Source organism: Oryctolagus cuniculus, chromosome 4 (genome assembly GCF_964237555.1).
Source record: "Oryctolagus cuniculus chromosome 4, mOryCun1.1, whole genome shotgun sequence".
In the NCBI taxonomy this organism is placed as follows: Eukaryota; Metazoa; Chordata; class Mammalia; order Lagomorpha; family Leporidae; genus Oryctolagus; species Oryctolagus cuniculus.
In genome coordinates this window covers 67,160,373-67,181,183 of record NC_091435.1, presented here as the reverse complement: position 1 = coordinate 67,181,183, position 20,811 = coordinate 67,160,373, and the positions used below count along the sequence as shown (strand labels likewise).

At 40.2% G+C, this 20,811-nt stretch overlaps 1 protein-coding gene across 2 annotated transcripts in view; it reads right to left on the bottom strand.

Moving 5' to 3' along the window:
• NECTIN3 (nectin cell adhesion molecule 3) overlaps nucleotides 1–20,811 on the bottom strand; it is a 146,976-nt gene that overhangs the window by 5,832 nt on the left and 120,333 nt on the right. The window contains exon 8 of one of the 2 annotated variants that reach the window (XM_051819060.2): nucleotides 407–469. In XM_051819060.2, coding sequence (XP_051675020.1) covers nucleotides 407–469 — 63 coding nt within the window. Of the gene's footprint in view, nucleotides 1–406; nucleotides 470–20,811 lie in introns of those variants that run through there. The other variant, XR_007908884.2, reaches the window with a different exon arrangement.

The window sequence follows — 20,811 nt, the reverse complement described above, 5'->3', positions numbered from 1 at the left end:
TCAAGATTCAACACTGGGGCATTAGAGAAAGGACACAGCAAAATGAACAGGCATTCGACCACATGCTTGAGAAAACAGAATAAGAAATGCTGCCACAAATATACACATCGCCATCTTTCCTTCTGGCTTGACCTTGGGCTATAACTGACATTTACTATAAAATGAATCCCCCTTGATGCTCTGTGGGGTCTCTTGTACAGAACTCTCTGCCTGGTTAGTGAATTTATAAAACTTGATTACTTCTAAGACACTTAGAAGTAACTAAGAGTAAGCAAGCTCAAGGACTTCACCAAATCATAGTAGAGAAAACTGCACAGGGGAGGGAATAAAATGAACTTTTATGGAAACTAGATATTTTGACAAGCACGTTAGCCACCTGCTGATGCAACATCACAGTGTCACTTACAGAGGGCTGAAGACTGCCAACGTCCCTTTCTTTGAACTCAGTCTGCAAAGGCAAGTGTTCAGTCTGGAAGAAGACAAAAGATATGCACTTCAAAACAGGCACATGTCCAACATATCTATCAACACCAATAAGAATCTTGCAATGAAAAGAGCCCATCATGTCTTGTTAAAAGTCTACAATCAAGCAAAATTTTCACAAAAGGATGGAAAAACCAACCACATTTCTTCCGCCTCTTATATTCAGTGTGGTTCCAGGGTGTTTTCCACATGAACAGCTACTAGCAGTTCACCCTGGTAAAAGTCCAAGGCAGTGCCAGCGTCACGGATATGTGACCAGTCATACAGGACACTTGGAACCTAATACCCTGCAACTGCCATTTTACATTTCTTAGTGTGAATTTGTAGTTTGGAAGAGCTCTAATGGGAAAGAGCAGCATGCTTCCGGGACTTGCAGCCCCTGCTTATGGGTGGCCTGCCTCCAGTGGCCTGGCTTCCATTGGTTTTTGGCTGCTCCTCCCCCATCCCAGTTTACCAGGCATCAGCTGGCCCCACTGCCTGCCCTTCATCCAGCAACTGCTGTTGCCCTTTGCCCTGGCAGGGGCCTGAGCACTGGCTCAATGAAAGTTGGCATAGAAGTGAATGCCCTGAAAGCATCATGCCACATCTGACACATGACCGGAGGTGACTTCTTAGTAAGGATAAGCCTCTTATCTACTCCAGTTTAGGTGCCTAATATTGCCATCCTGACATTCTTAATTTTTGAACAAAGGGCTCTGCATTTTTCATTTGCACTGGGCCTCACAAATTATATAACTGGTCCTGGTCCAAGGAAAGTAGACTTGGAAAATTAACATTTTTTGATTCTTCACTGTATTAGATTATGCTTATTGCTGTTCCCTTCTATTTTAATGTCAGTGACTAAGACATGATTCTACATAACTCACAGCTGAATCTGCTTTGATAAGGGGCATGGCAGTTAGAAGCTGCTCCTTAGTGAGGGTGGGTGCACATTTTCTAAGCAGCTAGAGTCCACCCATTCTTTTTGAGGAAGTATCTAGACATCTTTAAAAAGGATCTCTTATTTACAAACTTGTTCTTCCCACTTCAAGTATCTTCTGTACTATGATAATAAAACCTAAACATACTTGTGTTGATTTTTAGAAGAAAGAGTCCATAAAAGTCACAACCCACTACCTTTCTTATCAGCATTAAGGAACCACTGATAGAGACACGCCACAGACACACCACTGTTTTCTTCTGTAGCCCCACGTGTCTCATCATGACTTAATTTCTAAGTCTGACACTTCTGTAGGAGGGAAAAGCAAGTGAAATATGTTCCTAGCAAACTCAGCTTCCAATAAGGAATATATGCGTTCTACCAAATGGAGGGGAATCAAAGATTTCTGCTGATTATTTTTATTCCTTACTTAATAGTCTAATCATGTGGAAAAGTGCAAAGAGATTGGAAAAGAAATATTGAACATGTCACCTTCTGATGGCAAAAATAAAAGGGGTTCATGAATACAGCCCATGTCCATTCCTCCCCATTGGTGGCTAAGTATGGAAGCAGGAGAATGGTCAACACTTAAAGATTAAAAGCACATAAAGCACATTCTAAGGGTCGGCAATGTGGTACAGCATGTTAAAGCCGCAGCCTGCAGCGCTGGCATCCCATAAAAGCACAGGTTCGAGTCCCGGCTGCTTCACTTCCAATCTAGCTCTGCTATGGCCTGGGAAAGCAGTAGAAGATGGCCCATGTCCTTGGGCCCCTGCACCCATCTGGAAGACCCAGAGGAAACTCCTGGCTCCTGGCTTCGTATTGGCGCAGCTCTGGCCATTGCATCCATCTAGGGAGTGAACCAGTGGATGGAAGACCTCTTTCTCTCTGGCTCAACCTCTCTCTGTAACTCTCTCTTTCAAATAAATAAAATAAAATCTTTTTTTTTTTATTTTTAAAAAGCACATTCCAGGAACACAGTGATTATAGCCTGAAGAGTTCAACAAGAGAGGTAGTTAGAACACATGTTGTTCTGTGTTTATGTTTATGCTATAAAATTCCAAATGATAAATTTAACATGACAGAGGAGAAATGATCAATAATGCCTTTATGAACACACTGGGTAAGAAATGCATTTGTTTGGAGCTGGCGCTGTGGCACAGGGGTTAAAACCATGGCCTGTAGTGCCGGCATCCCATATGGGCACTGGTTCATGTCCCCACTGCTCTGCTTCCAATCCAGCTCTCTGCTATGGCCTGGGAAAGCGGTAGAGGAATGCCCAAGTCCTTGGGCCTCTGCAACTGTGTGGGAGACCTGGAAGAGGCTCCTGGCTCCTGGCTTCAGATCAGCTCTGCTCCAGTCATTGCGGCCAATTAGGGAGTGAACCAGCGGATGGAAGACACCTCTCTCTCTCTCTCTCTGCATAACTCTGACTTTCAAATAAACAAACAGATCTTTAAAAAAAAAAAAAAAGGGAAAAAAACAAATGCATTTGTTCATCAACAAAACATGGTAACACTCACTATATACCTCACATGAGCCATGGATTTTATAATGTCATATCTATTCAAATTGTTTATATAGACAGGAACTCCACACAGACTAGGGAAGGCTCTACTTTAGAGACCAGGGACTAGGGATAGTTGTGTAACTATTTCTGCATTGCAATAGCCACTCAATCTCTGACAAGATTTTGTATCCTTGGCTCAACATGTAAGAAGCTAAATCTAATGTTAATGTGTATCTGCTTTCATGTCAATCCATAAAACATCTGCAATGCTGAGTATACTGACTTTCTGATCCACCATGGAAGCATCATGCAAAATAGTCTCACTGCCTTAAAAACCTCCTATGATCCACTGATTCATCTGTTCCCACCCACTCACAGTCTCAGGCAACCATTCATCTTTTTATTGTTTCTATAATTTCACTTTTTCCAGAATGTACATAGATGGAATCATTCAGTATGTAGCTTTTTCAGATAAACTATTTTTTAAAAAGATTTATTTTATTTATTTGAAAGGCAGAGTGACAGAGATTGGGAGGTAGAAAGATTTTCTATCTGCTATTTCACTCCCCAAATTTGCACAGCAGCAGGGTCGAGGCCAGGTAAGTCAGGTGCATGGAACCCCATCTGGGTCTCCCAAGTGGGTGGCAGGGGCCCAAGAACTCGGACCATCTTCTGATGCTTTCCCAAGCACATTAACAAGGAGCTGGACTGAAGCAGAGCAGCCAGGACTCAAACTGGTGCTCTGACATGGTATGCTGGTGTTGCAAGCAGCGGTATAACCTGCTACAACACAGTGCTGGACCCCAGACTAGATTTTCCCTCAATAATAGGTACTTTATGCCTTGATGATTCATTTCTTTTTGGTACTAAATACTACTCCATTGTCTGAATGAACCAGTTTATTTATCCATTCACCTAATGAAGAACATCTTGGTTGCTTCTATAGCAATTCCATTAGCAATTATGAATATAGCTGCTATAAAAATCATCGTGCAGGTTTTTTGTGAACACGTGCTTTCATTTCATTTGGGTAAATATCAAGGAAAGAGGTTGCTGGATTGTACAGTTTGCTCAGGAACTGCCAAACTGCATTCTAAAGTGGCTAGACCATTTTGTACTCTCATCTGTAATGAATGAGAGTTCCAGCTGCTCCCCATCCTCATCAGCGTTTGGGGCTGGAAAAAATTCACAGCCACAGTATATGAAAAGTACATTACATAATACTTTACATATGTTTTATTGTGAATATATATGTGCTGAATAAAAATATATAACTTTAACTGATGGATATATAACATACACTATTCTCTTACTATTGTGTCTTTTCCTAGAAAGCCTCAGGCTGCTCTGAATCTGTAATGCATATTTTGGTTTCCCTACTTTGATGTACTGTATCACAGTAACTTCTGTTGAGCTGCCATCCATACTCACTTTGCTGATTTGCGAATGTCATACAGACTTTCTTTTTTTTTCTTTTTTTTAAAATTTATTTAATGAGCATAAATTTCCAAAGTACAGCTTATGGACCACAATAGCCTCCCCCCCCCCCCCCCCGCCGTGTCTTCCCTCCCATCCACAACGCTCCCCTCTCCCACTCCCTCTCCCCTTCCCCTTCACATCACAATTAATTTTTAATTATCTTTATATACAGAAGATCAATTTAGCATATGTTAAGTAAAGATTACCACATTTTGCTCCCACACAGAAACATAAAGTGTAAAATACTTTTTGAGTACTAGTTATAGCATTAATTAAACACCTAAGAGTAATTGTGTATTAATTACAGCGCTCAACCAATAGTTTTAAGTAGAATATAAAATGCATCTTTTGCATTGTTGTGGCTTCCCCCCGACCTCCCTCCCTCTCGTGGCCCTCCCCTCACCCACTTCCTCTCCCCTCTCCCCCCTTCATCACGTTTCATTTTCGGTTACCTTCATATACCGAAGATCAATTTAGTATATACTAAGCAGGGATTTCAGCAGGTTGCACTCACACAACCGAACCAGGTATAGGGTATTGTTCGACTAGTAGTGTTGTTTTTAGTTTCATAGATAAACATATTAAGGACAGAGATCCTGTGAGGGGAGCATGAACCCAGTGACTCCCGTTGTTGATTTAACAATTGGCACTCTTATTTATGTCATACAGACTTTCATTCCTGGCTTCCAATGTGTCAAAACCACTATCTTCTTATCTTAGTAAACATTTTGCCTTCTCTGCCCTAACAAACTAGAACTTCCTCCCTTTAGCATGCATTTTGTTCTGTTTCCATACAAATAATATTTTGGCCGGCGCTGTGGCTCACTTGGTTAATCCTCGGCCTGTAGCACCGTTATCCCATATGGGTGCTAGGTTCTAGTCCCAGTTGCTCCTCTTCCAGTCCAACTCTCTGCTGTGGCCCAGGAAGGCAGTGGAGGATGGCCCAAGTCCTTGGGCCCTGCACCCCATGGGAGACCAGGAGGAAGCACCTGGCTCCTAGCTTTGGATCAGTGCAGCATCGGCCTTAGCGGCCATTTGGGGGGTGAACCAACGGAAAGGAAGACCTTTCTCTCTGTCAATAACTCTACCTGTCAAATAAAATAATAATAATGATATTTTAAAATCTCATAGTTTTCAGGTTCATTAAGGTTTGTTCTCAGTGATGACAGAACTAAAATTTCAAGCTGCTAGTCTCACAAATACTCTGCTTTTTCTGCCAGTGGAAAAACTTCCAAATTAGAGTTCCTACATTTGTCCTTGGTGTCAAATTAAGTCTCTTTGATCTTCTACCTTTTTTCACAATGTCATTCTCTGGCAGCTCTGTACTTCCCTTTTACCTTAACTTTTTCTTTTATTGTAATTTGTAAACCACAGACATCACTCATTTTAGAAACACTCTCCTACCTTCTCAAACTTTCCCCTAACATGTTCCCTCCAATTGCATACTGCCAATGACATTTGATGGTTCCAGGAACATCAGAGAAAGCAAACCCTTTCTAATGACTATCTGTCGTGTCCACAGTAGTCTTCCATTAAGGACTCTGGCATTTAGATTACTGTCTTCTTCACTCTGCCCATGCCATCATCATGGTCACAAAGACAATTCAGCTTATATCCCCACCTCACTGCTTTTTGAGTTTTCTCTCCACTTCAGCAAACCATTCCAACATCTGCAAGAACTTTCAAATCATGGTTTTTATCTTTTAGTTCTCTTGTCCTCATATCACTCACTCCTTTCTCCAGGAGTACAAGTATTTTAAAACTTTTCCCAACTTCAGAAACAATGCAAAGATAGCATTTTTACAACATCCAATTCCTGAATTGTCAAAGGCATTTAACTTGACTGCTAAAACCTTCCTTTAATATAATCCTTTAAACTCATTCCCTTCCTGCTAGAGAACCACACATCACCCTTAAGTCCCCAGGGCTGTAGGTGAAGATATACTAAGCACCCCATAATCTTATACCTAGCATGCAATTGGTCTACCCACTGCTGCCTTTCCAAGTCAAGCATTTGCTAAGCTTTCATGACATATCCTTGGCTAACCTTCCATTGCCACTTATAGTGCGCCAGACATAATTAAATATTTTAATGTTAACTATTCTTTATGGAAAGAGTACAGATTATATGAAGTATAATCAGTATACATGAATTCAGTATACACGAATACTGAATATATTAATTACTTTTGATTCTGCCTAAAATCTTGTCTGGTCTCTTAGAAAAAAAGGATCAGATTACTATAAGCTGTCCTCTTAAGCCTGCCAAGAACCTCTGAACCCTTGATAATACAGTGTTTTATGTTACTTTTTCCTTTTCAGTTCACATCTATTTGTGTTTCTGTTATCTTTCCAATTTCACCACTGACCAGTGGAATTGTATCTCCTTTTTTCCCAAAGATATCAGGGTTTCAGGTTAATACCTGGGGTTCATGTTGAAATTACCTTTCATAGGATGCTTAACAGAGAAGTTTCTTGAATTACTGGGTCTCAGAAAAGTCAGTCATTTTCTCTGAGCTGGGTCATTGTTCTGTGACCTGTATTCCCCTATTTCTGGTCTATTCTCCCCAAAATTCTCTGCATCTGTTGGCATTCTCTTGCTCTTGGTTTTACGCCTCGGCAAGGCACAAAATTCTATTGACATATCTTGCCCTAATGCTTCTTCCTGACAAGTGAAATACATTTTTACTTCTGCTTCCACTCATGGTGGAGAATACCAGATTAGCCCTTCTGTCATAAGCTATTAAAAACAAGTTTTCAGACATCAGACAACTGTGCTGGGATTCCAGACAATAGGGAACACACACACACACACACTCTTAGACACACAGATGCAGACACAGAAGGTTATCCTCTGAAAGCTCTAACTTTCCTGCGGTATGAAGGGAGGAAACTTCAAGAACAGCACAGAGTCTTGCTGAGGCAAACTGAGGAAGCTGGGAATCTGCAGAACAGGTACCACAGAGGGGGATCCACCCAGAAAAACCTTCAGAAATCGGCACAGTAGAGATGCCATGGCTGAAAATTAGTCTGGAAATGCACACAGCAGACAAAAACAAAACAAACAAACAAAAAAAAACTACTGGAGAAAGAAAAATACCAGCGGCTATCAGATTAACAACTAACAGAGCTTGATTAGAGTTGGGTGACACTTGAGTTCCAGGCAGCCAAAGCAGAAAATCCTCATTGAACATGTGAGACATTCAGTAGAGACCTAGGGTGATGCCTTAGAAGTAAAACTAAAGTAGCACCTGAGGATAGATTATTCTATAACAATGCTTAACAGCAAGATGTCAAATAGCAAGTTGATCTTAAAGTAAATTAATTTATTGCCAGATAACAACTCAATTCTTACTATGGGAGGCAGCAAATAATTGACAAACAAAAAATTCACAATGTCCAACATCTAGTTAAAATTTACTGATTCTGGCCAGCACCATGGCTCAATAGGCTAATCCTCCGCCTGCGGTGCTGGCACACAGGGTTCTAGTCCTGGTCGGGGAGCCGGATTCTGTCCCGGTTGCCCCTCTTCCACGTCAGCTCTCTGCTGTGGCCCGGGAGTGCAGTGGAGGATGGCCCAAGTGGTTGGGCCCTGCACCCACATGGGAGACCAGGAGAAGCACCTGGCTCCTGGCTTCGGATCAGCGTGATGCACCAGCCACAGCGGCCATTGGAGGATGAACCAATGGCAAAGGAAGACCTTTCTCTCTGTTTCTCTCACTGTCTACTCTGCCTCAAGAAAAAAAAAATTTACTGATCCCAAAAAAAGCAGGAAAAAAGTAAATCAGTAGAAATAAACTCAAAAACCAGAAGTATGATTGAATTAGTAGACAAAAGCTTTAAAATAGCCATTATAAATATGTTTAAAGCTAAAAAGGAAAATATGAATATGAGAATCGACAACAGTGAGAAAGAATCAAAGATAACTTCTAGAGTTTAAAAATTGTAGTATCTGAAAAGGAAAATGTCACTGGATGGCCTTAATAGCAGATGAGACACTGAAGACTAAAAGATCAGTATACTAGAAAGCAGAAATTATCAACACAAAGATGTGTAAACCAATGGAACAGAACAGAAACTCCAGAAATCAAGTTCATGCATCTGCAATCAACTTATCTTTGACAAAGGAACAAAATCTGTCCCTGGAGTAAGGACAGTCTTTTCAACAAATGGTGCTGGTAAAATTGGATCTCTGCATGCAGAAGTATGAAGCAAGTCCCCTACCTTACACTTTACACAAAAATCCACTCAAAATGGGTCAAAAACCTAATCTATGACCCAATGCCATCAAATTATTAGAGAACATTGGGGAAATACTGCAAGACATTGGCACAGGCAAAGACTTCTTGGAAAAGACCACAGAGGCACAGGCAATCAAAGTCAAAGCCAAAATTGACAAATGGGATTACATCAAGCTAAGAAGTTTCTGCATTGCAAAAGAAACATTCAGCAAAGTAAAGAGGCAACTGACAGAATGGGAGAAATTATTTGCAAACTATGCAACAGATAAAGGATCAATATCCAGAAACTCAACAACGACAAAACAGAGACTAGTTAAGAAATGGACAAAGGACTTAAACAGACATTTTTCAAAAGAGGAAATCCAAATGGCCAACACACACATGAAAAGAATGCTCAGCATCACTAGCCCTCAGGGAAATGTGAATCAAAACCACAATGAGGTTTCACCTTATTTAACCACAGTTAAAATGGCTTTCATTCAGAAATCAACAAACAGCAAATGATGGCAAAGATGTTGGGGAAAAGGTACCCTAATCTACTGTTGGCGGGAATGTAAACTGGTCCAGTCACTGTGGAAGACATGGAGATACCTCAGATATCTAAATATAGACCTACCATATGATCCAGCTATCCAACTGCTGGGAATTTACACATAGGAAATTAAATCAGCAAACGAAAGAGTTATCTGTACCCCCATATTTACTGCATCTCACTTCACAATAGCCAAGATATAGAAGCAACCCAAATGCCCATCAATTGAAGATTGGATAAAAAAATTATGGCATATGTACATCATGGAATACACCAGAGCAGCAAAAATAAATGAAATTCTGTCATTTGCAACGAAATAGATGCAACTGGAAAATATTACACTTAGTGAAATAAGCCAGACCTAAAAGGACAAATACCATATGTTCTCCCTGATCTGTGGTAACTAATAGAGCACCTAAAAGGTAATCAATAGAAGTGAAACTGACACTCTGAGATGCCATGACTTCGAACAGCCCTTGTCTCCACTGTTGATGAACAGTTTTTTTTTTCTTCAAACTATCTGTTGAACTCTTTATTTAGTACAGAGTTAATCTTACATGTACAAAATTAATTGAAAATAAATTTCAGTAAAAAATAAGAATTGGAATAGGAAAGGGATGATGAAGGAGGGTGGGAGTATGGGTAGGGTGGGAAGAATCACTATGTCCCTAAGGTTGTATTTATGAAATGCATGAAGTTTGTATACCTTCAATAAAAGGTTTCTGGGGAAAAAATAAATCATGTTTCATGTGTAAATCTCACAGACACAAAAAATGCCTCTTGGGATGTCTGCATTGTTTAAGAGGGCCCTTGGGTTTGAGTCCTGGCTTTTCTTCCAATTCCAGCTTCCTGCTTATTTGTAGAAGGTGATGGCTCAAGTACTTGGGTCTCTGCCATGTGGGATATGAGGATGAGTCCAGGTTCCTGTCTTCAGCATGGCTCATATCCAGCTGTTGTGGGCATTTGGGGAATCAATCAGTAGATGAAAGATTCTCTCTGTCTTCCTCTCTCTGTCTCTTTGCTTTTCAGATAAATTTTTTAAAATGAGAAATCAGTAAAAAAAAATTGAGAATCTCAAAATGTTTCAAATTTCAACATTAAAATAATTCATTGACCAAAAAAGAAACAACAGATCAGAAAATATTTTTAAAGAATGATAATAAGATATTAACACTAAATGCTTCAGGATTTCATATTTAAGACAAAATTTATACTTTTACATGGGCGGGGAACATCTAGCCCATGGGCTATCTATGGCCTGCAAAATCATCTGGTCTGGCCCTGCCAATGTAATTGCAGGCAGACTCAAAATTCAATTGATCCACAGGAGGCTAATGTTTAAGCTGATGATTTTGTATGGTCAGCAAATGATGTTCTAAAATCTCCAAATGGCCCTTGGCAGAAAAAGGTTCCCCATCACTGCAGGAATATTTTTATTAGAAAGGTTCTCAGGGCCGGCACCGCGGCTCACTAGGCTAATCCTCCGCCTAGCGGCGCCGGCACACCAGGTTCTAGTCCCGGTTGGGGCGCCGGATTCTGTCCCGGTTGCCCCTCTTCCAGGCCAGCTCTCTGCTGTGGCCAGGGAGTGCAGTGGAGGATGGCCCAGGTGCTTGGGCCCTGCACCCCATGGGAGACCAGGAAAAGCACCTGGCTCCTGGCTCCTGCCATCGGATCAGCGCGGTGCGCCAGCCGCGGCGGCCATTGGAGGGTGAACCAACGGCAAAGGAAGACCTTTCTCTCTGTCTCTCTCTCACTGTCCACTCTGCCTGTCAAAAAAAAAAAAAAAAAAAAAAAAGAAAGGTTCTCAAATAAATAGTCAAAACTTCTTTGCTTCTTTTTAAGGAACTGAATAAAACTGGAGGAAATTAAATCTAAAAAAAGAAATAATAAAGAATGAAAAATCAAAATAGGGGCTGGTGCTGTGGTGTAGTAGGCTAGGCCTCCACACGTGGCGCCAGCACCCCATATGGGTACCGATTGGTATCCCAGTCACTCCTCTTCTGATCCAGCTCTCTGCTAATGGCCTGGGAAAGCAGTGGAGGATGGCCCAAGTGCATGGGCTCCTACACCCACGTGGGAGAACCGGAGGAAGCTCCTGGCTTAGAATCAATGCAGCTCTGGTCATTGCGGCCATCTGGAGAGTGAACCAGCAGATGGAAGACTGTTCTCTCTGTCTCTCCCTTTCTCTGCCTGTAACTAACTCTCTCAAATAAACAAGTAAAATCTTTTAAAAAACTGAAATAAATAACATTGGGAAAATTTAATGAAAACAAAGGTTGGATCTTCAAAAAGATTAGCAAAACTGGAAAATCCCTAGTAAGAAAAATGGAGAAACTCAAATCAGTATCAAAATAAAAAAGGTGACATCATTAGTGATCCCACAGAAATTAATGTGTTAAGCAGAGTCTTGTGCCAATTAATTTGGACAACCTAGATGAATAGAAAACTGTCGTGAAAGATACAATTAAAATCCTTTCCACAAAGAAATTTCTGGGCCAGAGAGAACCACTTGTAAATTCTATCAAACACTTAAAGAAAGGCTAATGATACATTTAGTACTAACAATACTAAAAGTACACAGTAAATTCTCAAATACTTTATAACAGATTATCCCTGGTGCCGAAATTTCTCTGCTCAATTAACCAACTGCTTGTTTGTGTTCTCATGACTAAATTTCTAATCTGTAGAGAAGATTTCTTCACTCTAAAGGAGTAACACATAATTACTGACTACCATACATAATTCATAAAGTATGGATTCTTCAAGGCATACAGGATATTACATTCTTGCCCATTAAGTATCTCTCTGAAAGAATTCATAGAACATTAGTGCCACCATGAATCAAAGGTCAGTGTCCCTTTAGCTTTTTTTAATAACTATGAGATACCATGTGGCATGAGAAACAACGATAAAGGTTGTATTCTAATCAAGCAAAATTTATAACAACATTAATTAGGCACTTGTGTAATGAGACACATAATTGTTACTGTTCTCCATAATTATGCATATGGGAAAGCCATTCACATGGATGTCTCTTATTATTACCATAGATTCTTAGCATTCACAGATTTAATACTGCTGGTCTCAAGCATTCATAAGTGAACTTAAAAGGTTTATGACGGGCAGTAATTTGTAATTTTGTTGAGACATAAGTTAGAATCAAAACCTAAGAGGCTTTTGTGCTGGGGTTAATCATTTAGCAAGTTAATGAGTTTAGGGACCATTCTATCTCCATCCCTCAATGTACCTTTTATTCTCAACCTTCTATATGGATTTTTATAAAAGACAGGGGAATTTAGAAATGCAGGGTTTCTCAAAAGCAGATGAAGCATTTTCTGTGAACATCAAAGAGGTTACTGTATGATTTATCAATCTTTTTCTTTTAAACAGGAAGTTTTTCCTTGTTATTTTTTAATTCATAGTTCTTTGCATCAATCACAATTAATGCAGATTGCTACAACATACATTATGTAAATGTGTAAAAGTCTGTCTGAGTCTTAATTCCCAAACCTGAGCTTCATTTACTTACAGTTCTTGTTTCCTAATGCTCTACAGGGCAGGGTTCACTTCTGCGATCTGTCCATGTATTCCATCCCACACACACGGGAGGGTTCTCCAATACTTTACATGAAGCTATCGCAGACTAGGTGCTCCATAAACACTTGCTGAGGTACTACCAATGCACAGGACCTATTCTGACTCCTACTTTTAGTCACCTACTGATGATGCGGGTACTAGATCACACAGAAAAATCTATACCCGTTAGACTGGAAACCTTGAGCTTGATGAATTATCATCTGCAAAGGACAGGGCAGAGATGAGTCTGAAATAGTGCATAAAAAAGAAGTGAACACCATGAAAACAAGTTCTAGATCTCTGCTTCTCAGGAGTCTTGTAAAGCAAAACTAGAGAAGATCTAGCATTAAAGAAAGCAAGAGAGAAAAGAAACTCAGAATTTAACTCAATAATGCCAACATGGTTGAAACAGACAACATTAGGTTCAGCTTGGGGAAAAGTGAAATTATAATTTGTAAGGACTGACTAAACAAAAGATTATTCCTTTATTCCCTGTCCTTACCATTAGATAACATTCCCCCCCTTTATACAATTTTATTTTACAATTTCAAACCAAAGGCTTTAACTTGATATCTCACAAATTTAAGATATCTATGTGACTGCATTTGCCTGAAAGCATAACTATAGCAAAATTTTATTATAGCCAAGGTTTATCTTAAGACAAGCATTGCTCAAGATGCTTTGGATGTACTCACACTCTTATGTTATGCCTTCAAGGTAATACTGTCTTTGTTCCTCTCTTAGAGATGAGGAAGCAATGTTTCCAGGTTCACAGAGCTCAGATTCAAATTCACATTTGTGTACTCTGAGACTTTGCCTTCCGCCCTGCTCAAGACTGAACACACAGTGGTCATCTGTTGTGAGATAATACTTGGCAAAGCTCATCTAGAGGGCATTTTTCCTCTTTTTGATGGCATGTTTATACACTGAAATAATACAGTTAGTACTTTAAAATGTAATGTCCAGTTTCCGAATTAATAATATTAAAGGTTGTAATGAGGCAGATAAAGAGGGAATGAGTACAGGAAGAAAGTTCTCATGGCAAAGACACAAATCATAAGGTTTATTTATAAGAATATTAGATATTATAGCTCACAAGGCAGCACTGAACTTTCTCAACTCACATCAGAGTTATAACTACTTTATTGTTGAAAGTGCTTTCTTACCCAAAAGGAAGGCAATGTTCTTTCTTACTATTGGTAAATAAATTTTATCACTTCTACTGAGTATACAGTCTAGATTTTAATTTTTCAAAGTGAAATCTGATATGACACATTCTAATGAAATTTCTTATCTTGGTTTACAGTCTTGCTTAATCCTTACACTAAAATATACAAGAAAGTGATAGTTCAACTAAAATGTAATATGCATGCAAAGTATCTAATTAAAGCAGATGAGAAAGATGATGGGAAACTATTTACAGACAAACTGGATATCAACATACAATTCTAAAATGCCCCTAATCACAAACCCTACCCCTTTCAAAGGCAAAAATTAAATGTGTATGCATTCATCTGTACTATTTTCCATGAAGAATAATGTGTGCACATTTTAGCACCAGAATGCTTTGGTGTCATCTCAGTATGTACCTTTGCTCTTCAGACCTGTTCCTTTGTGCTGTCCCTCAACATTCACACAGATTACTTCATCTCCAAATTTTCCCAGAAGGGAAACCTTCAATTTATCTGCTAATATAATTTCATTCATATGCCCTCAAATAAGATATTAGTTGCCTTTTCAGTATCAGGCATAGTATTACACTCCCAAGCCAACAAGTACACAAATAGTATTCATCATGCTAGTTCACATTACCTTGGAAAAATATGTGTTCTCAGGGAAAATGGACAAAAATTCATCCCATTGCTGACTTAAATGTGCAATGATCAAAATTTTACAAACTAACATGAGAACCAACATATAATCCTCTCTAGAGACATTAACGTGGCCTTCCCAAATGTCACATTGATTCCAGCATCTCAGTTCCTTCTTGCTTTCAAGTATTCCACATCTATACTTACAACAAATATCAATTAGAGAAAAATTATATATTCACTTAAAAATCTGAGGGTACATTAGATAAATGACGGTGTGCTTGAAAATGCCACCATATTGCATTCAGTTTAGTTCTGCTTTTTAGAAACTTCTAAGATCTTTAAAAATATTGTTAAGCAATTGAAAGCAAACTGCTGACCTTTTTTTTAATTTTTTTTATTTTTTATTTTTGACAGGCAGAGTGGACAGTGAGAGACAGAGAGAGAGAGAGACAGAGAGAAAGGTCTTCCTTTTGCCATTGGTTCACCCTCCAATGGCCGCCGCGGCCGGTGCGGTGCGGCCAGCGCATCGCGCTGATCCAAAGCCAGGAGCCAGGTACTTCTCCTGGTCTCCCATGTGGGTGCAGGGCCCAAGTACTTGGGCCATAGCAGAGAGCTGGCCTGGAAGAGGGGCAACCGGGACAGAATCCGGCGCCCTGACCGGGACTAGAACCCGGTGTGCCGGCGCCGATAGGAGAATTAGCCTAGTGAGCCGCAGTGCCGGCCTCATGTAGTTAATTATTTACACCATTCTTTGCAAAATATAATGTTTAAAAAACTAGAAAAGGCCTTCCAAAATCTTCAGTACAGAAGACAGTTTGGAACCTAACAAAATAGGCAGACTATTTAAATATGGAATACCACTTCCTTTATCTTCCTTTCTATGAAAGGAGAGGCAATAATGGGTCTACTTCCATTACCATTAATCTACTTTTCCTATGAGAGAATAATAAATACAAAAGTAGAAAATTAAATATGGAAGGGTCTCTATTCATTTGCTTAATGGTCATTATTCCATAAACCATCTAAGTTACTCCTTTGAATGTACTTAGTTAATAATAAACACATTTTTCTTGGATATTTTTGTTGAAAACTTAATTTTTAAAAAAACATCTTCCTTTAAGGAAAAAAGAAAACACAGGTAACATAGACAATTATTTCAAATAATAAAATAGAGAACACAGAGAGAAATCAGCTGCTATGTTAAGTTATTATGAACTTTTAGGGACATAAATTTTCTGAATATGCAACCCAAAGATAGCAGCTTGGTTTGAATTAAAGAAGTAACTATAATCCTAATTCTACCAGTGACCTGCAGAAAGGTAAGTGAGCTGGAATTAGCTCATGGGTAAAGCATGACCAGAACGCATCAGTGATCAGAATCAAGGTTCACAGTACTGGTAACTCCAGGAGGAAAAAGAAACAGATTATATGAAAGGAGGGGAGTCCTTCCAGTGGAAGAATATTGCTTAGCTAATGAGTCAAGGATTTTTCTTGAATCTTCAATTCACCTTTTTTTTTTTTTTGACAGGAAGAGTGGACAGTGAGAGAGAGAGACAAAGGTCTTCCTTTTGCCGTTGGTTCACCCTCCATTGGCTGCCGCGGCCAGCGCACCGCGGCTGGCGCATGGACTGATCCGAAGCCAGGAGCCAGGTGCTTCTCCTGGTCTCCCATGCGGGTGCAGGGCCCAAGCACTTGGGCCATCCTCCACTGCACTCCCTGGCCACAGCAGAGAGCTGGCCTGGAAGAGGGGCAATTGGGACAGAATCCGGCGCCCCGACTGGGACTAGAACCCAGTGTGCTGGCGCCGCAACGCAGAGGATTAGCCTAGTGAGCCGCGGCGCCGGCTCAATTCACCTTTACTGTTATCAGATGCTATGAGGCCAAAAACACTGCTTACTAAAAGTAGACAACAGTTAAAAACAGTTTCTCTACATATACATATATGTTGTCTGTTTAGGTATTTCATATTAGCCCCTAAAACAGGCTAACAAACACAAATAATAAGCATCTACTTAGTCTAGGATTGGTAAATGCCATTGCAGGATGACATTCCTTGACCTGAAAGGAAAACAACTAAATGTGTACCTTTAACAGTACAGGAAGTAAATAGAAGTTTTTAAAACATGAACTCAAAAGAATAACATGTTACCTCTTCCCTACACAAGCTGGAATGACTTAGCCTGTGGAGGACCCTATCTGGAAATGGTACTAACTACAGATGCCTCTTGAGAGCCATCAGAAAGCGTCTCTATAAGGAGGCCTTTTCTCATTTCCAAGCATTTAGTCCAGAAACAGTGTTAAGTAGCAATGTCATCATGTTTGGTATATCTGCCTTGAGAATTGGCAGAAATTTTGGTTTTGCACATGAATGAACTAGAGTTGGTCCTGTGAATAATATCATCAGTAATACTCTACCAATGGGAATGCAAATGAATGGACATCTACCATCTAGGAAACTGATAATCTTTCTTGTGTCTTGTGTTTCAAATTGTTAGACAATTAAGCAATGAAGTTTGAAAACAAGTGGAATGCCTGTCTTATGCATCTATATTTTCTTGTCAGCACAGTACCTAGCTAGCAGCTCTCACAGGATTATCAGCCCAAATCACTATAGGTCAACAGTGTCTCATCCAAAATTCTAAAGACCAGATGTGCCTTGGATTTTAATAAAGTAATAGGCACATATTCCATTTATTCATAAAGCACACTGAGCAGGGTCTGATACAAAAACTCATAATCAAGCATACAAATATTTCTGCAGTAGAAAGTAAATATTCATATGAAATGATAAAAATGATTATAAATAACACTATGAAAATCAGTACTTCAGGTCACATGTTGGTGCAAAATGGGCTGGGAAAAATTTGAAGTGCTGAGAGCTATTTGAAACTGTAGGTGATGGAGTAAAAGTCTCTTAGAGACACCACAGGAATGACGGTTCAGAGGCCAATGTAATCAACCTAAGTTATGGAGAAGTGAAGATTAATTAGTATTAGTGAGCCACAGATTTTACTGGTGAGAAGCGAGGACTTATCTGATCATACGGGAGCACCAGGCTAGGCATGGTGCTGCAGTCAGGTCAAATAGGGCTAGAAAGAGAGTCATAAGCCTTCAAAGCCACCCAAATCTTAGATGGGAGCAACACAATTGAAAGCAGCATGAATCTGGCCAATGATGATGACAATGACTAGCCTCACAGAGCCTAGGGGAGTCCAAGATTTTATTATTGATAGTAGGGCACAGAGAAAGGAAAATGAGAGAAGCAGAAACGTCAATGGAACTAATCAAGTATGCTGAAGCTGCAGACATGTATAGAAAAAAAGAAGATGAAATAGAAATAAATGTAGGCTGCACAGTTACTAAAGTTTTACAAGAGGCCGGCGCCGTGGCTCACTTGGCTAAACCTCCACCTGCGGCACCGGCACCCTGGGTTCTAGTCCTGATCGGGGTGCCAGATTCTGTCCCGGTTGCTCCTCTTCCAGTCCAGCTCTCTGCTGTGGCCCAGGAAGGCAGTGGAGGATGGCCCAAGTGCTTGGGCCCTGCACCCCATGGGAGACCAGGAGAAGCACCTGGCTCCTGGCTTCAGATCGGTGCAGTGTGCCGGCCGCAGTGCACCAGCTGTAGCGGCCATTTAGGGGGTGAACCAACGGAAAGGAAGACCTTTCTCTCTGTCAAAAAATAAAAATTAAAAAAAAATTTTTTAAAGCTTTACAAGAAAAAAGGTATATTTGTGAAAAGGATAACAGTAGGGATAATAAAGGAGATTATGAGTATAGAGTGAGTCTAGGAGTGAGAAGGATCGTATTCCATTCGAGAAAACAGAACACAGATTTTTCCAAAGCACAATGGAAAGAGAAAGGAATGCCAGGTCAACTGAAGAAGGGAGTGTATAACAAAGGAGGCTGAGGAGGAAATGGCTGCTCTTGACGAGAGGATAGACTGTAAAATCTGAGTGGTGAGTGAGTGGCTCATGTTAGACATGAAACCAGTAGTGAGATCCAGGGAGGAGTAAAAGGGACAGGACTGCCATGTCCTGACACACATGAGTAAGACTTTAGGGCCCTGTAGAAGATCCTGACTGGAAAGGTTGTGTGTGATTACAGGTGAAAGATCCAGAAGAGGTAAAAGCTGCTCATGGCCTGAAAATGGCAAGAGGTACAAAATGGGAGGGGTAAATGTTATCACATGGAGAGAAGACTGCTAATCATGTGAAGATGGGAAGCAGCTGCAGATGCATAGACCTTCCTTGTTCATGGAGATGAAGCATCTTGTATAAAGGAAGAGTGGCATGCATTTGGAAGAGTCCTGTTTTCCTAACAGTTCTGGAATGGGTAACACATCAAAGAGAATGAGCACCATCTGTGCACGCAAGAAAAAGGCCTAATTGTTTGTCTTTTGACTGTAGACTGGTTTTAAAAGGAATGTGACATTTGTGCATAAATTCCATGGAGGAGAGGAAGGAAAGATAATACTCAATGTAAGTGGTTTCAAAAGCTGAAAAATTCCACTTTTCCTCCAAAGCAACTGCAAGTTTTGTGGTGCGATCTCCTTTCAGGCTCAAAGGATTTGGTGAAACTGAATAGTGCGGGCCAGAGTACAAAAGTTCTCAGAAAGACTTGTGCAGATTTCCCCAGAAAGTCTAGGCGATCACAGAAAAATGAGGACTCCAAGCAATGTGCATGGTAAGTGGCAGATCAAGGAAACCGCCGACAGGAAAAATATCCACCTGATAACAATTTGTGGGTGGAGCATGCTGCAGCAAATATTTAACACTATTAAGAATAAAGTTTTACTTCTTGCTTGTTCAATAATTCAGCCTAAGCCCTAATTTGTTTCTTTCCTCCTAAAATCATTTTTCTCCACCACATCATTCTACATGTATTTCATATGGTTTGGAGAAACATACACTTTTGGAAAATGAGTGCATAAAGAAGCTTGGGTAATACAAATTTCTTTTCAGTGAACAGAATCCAGGCTAACTTTGTAGTCTTAAAATGTGTAAGATACAGAATGGCTCTTATTTTTATTTCCATCCTTCCTTTTTTTTATTTTTATTTATTTATTTTTTTGACAGGCAGAGTGGACAGTGAGAGAGAGGGAGAGACAGAGAGAAAGGTCTTCCTTTTGCCGTTGGTTCACCCTCCAATGGCCGCCGCGGCCGGCGCACTGCGCTGATCCGATGGCAGGAGCCAGGTACTTATCCTGGTCTCCCATGCGGGTGCAGGGCCCAAGCACTTGGGCCATCCTCCACTGCACTCCCTGGCCACAGCAGAGAGCTGGACAGGAAGAGGGGCAACCGGGACAGAATCCAGCGCCTCGACCGGGACTAGAACCCGGTGTGCTGGTGCCTCAAGGCGGAGGATTAGCCTAGTGAGCTGCGGCGCCGGCCTCCATCCTTCCTTATCTAAGGTTTAAACATGTGTATTATACGGCACACATTTTTTTTTTTTTACTTAGCAGCATCTAAGCTTCTACATCAAAGTGAAAAGGGCACCTGACATGTGGGTTTCCATGAGTGTACATGCATGAGTGTATGAGTAGCTGGAGGTGGAGGAGAAATGGTGAAAGGTGCTACAAGAAACTTAGAAGGAAGAAACAGAATCATGGAAAGAAGAAGCTGTTACATATACAAGGTATAGAGATTTGTACACAGATTGAAGGACATAAAAATGTACTTGTACACTTCATGGAGAAAAGTCATAAAACAAACAATGTCTAGAAGAAACTAGAGGTGTAATCAGTACAAAGTCCTCAACTTCATTATTCTAAAATATTCTTAGTTGAGTTTGTGTTCAATTCAAACAAGAACAGAAGGAACAGAATAGTTAGATGACTAATGTTAGCAAAATGCCTAAACATTTCCTTCTTTTGCAAAATACTGGGGGAAAAAAATCTACCTGAACTACTTGGCTACAGATCTGTGCAGCAGACTTTTAACGAGGCAAGTGGAATGACAAAGTGAATTGTCCTGAGAAAACATGTGCACTTTAAATTTTAGCTTTACTTTGGAAAAAAAAAAAAAAACTTACCAGGAGATGACATATATATTTCAAATGTTTTTAATTTGAAATTTTTCTTATGAGGTTCCACTCACATGTGCAGTAGAGGCATAAAGATATCTCCCTAGAAAGAGCTTTCCAATCTAAACATCTCTGCTCTGCAGAGATGCAGAGACATCTTATGCATTACAAAAGGATGGAATCTGAGATCCCAGCAGCTAAGGATCTTCTGGGTATGATCTCAGTCACAGGCTATGG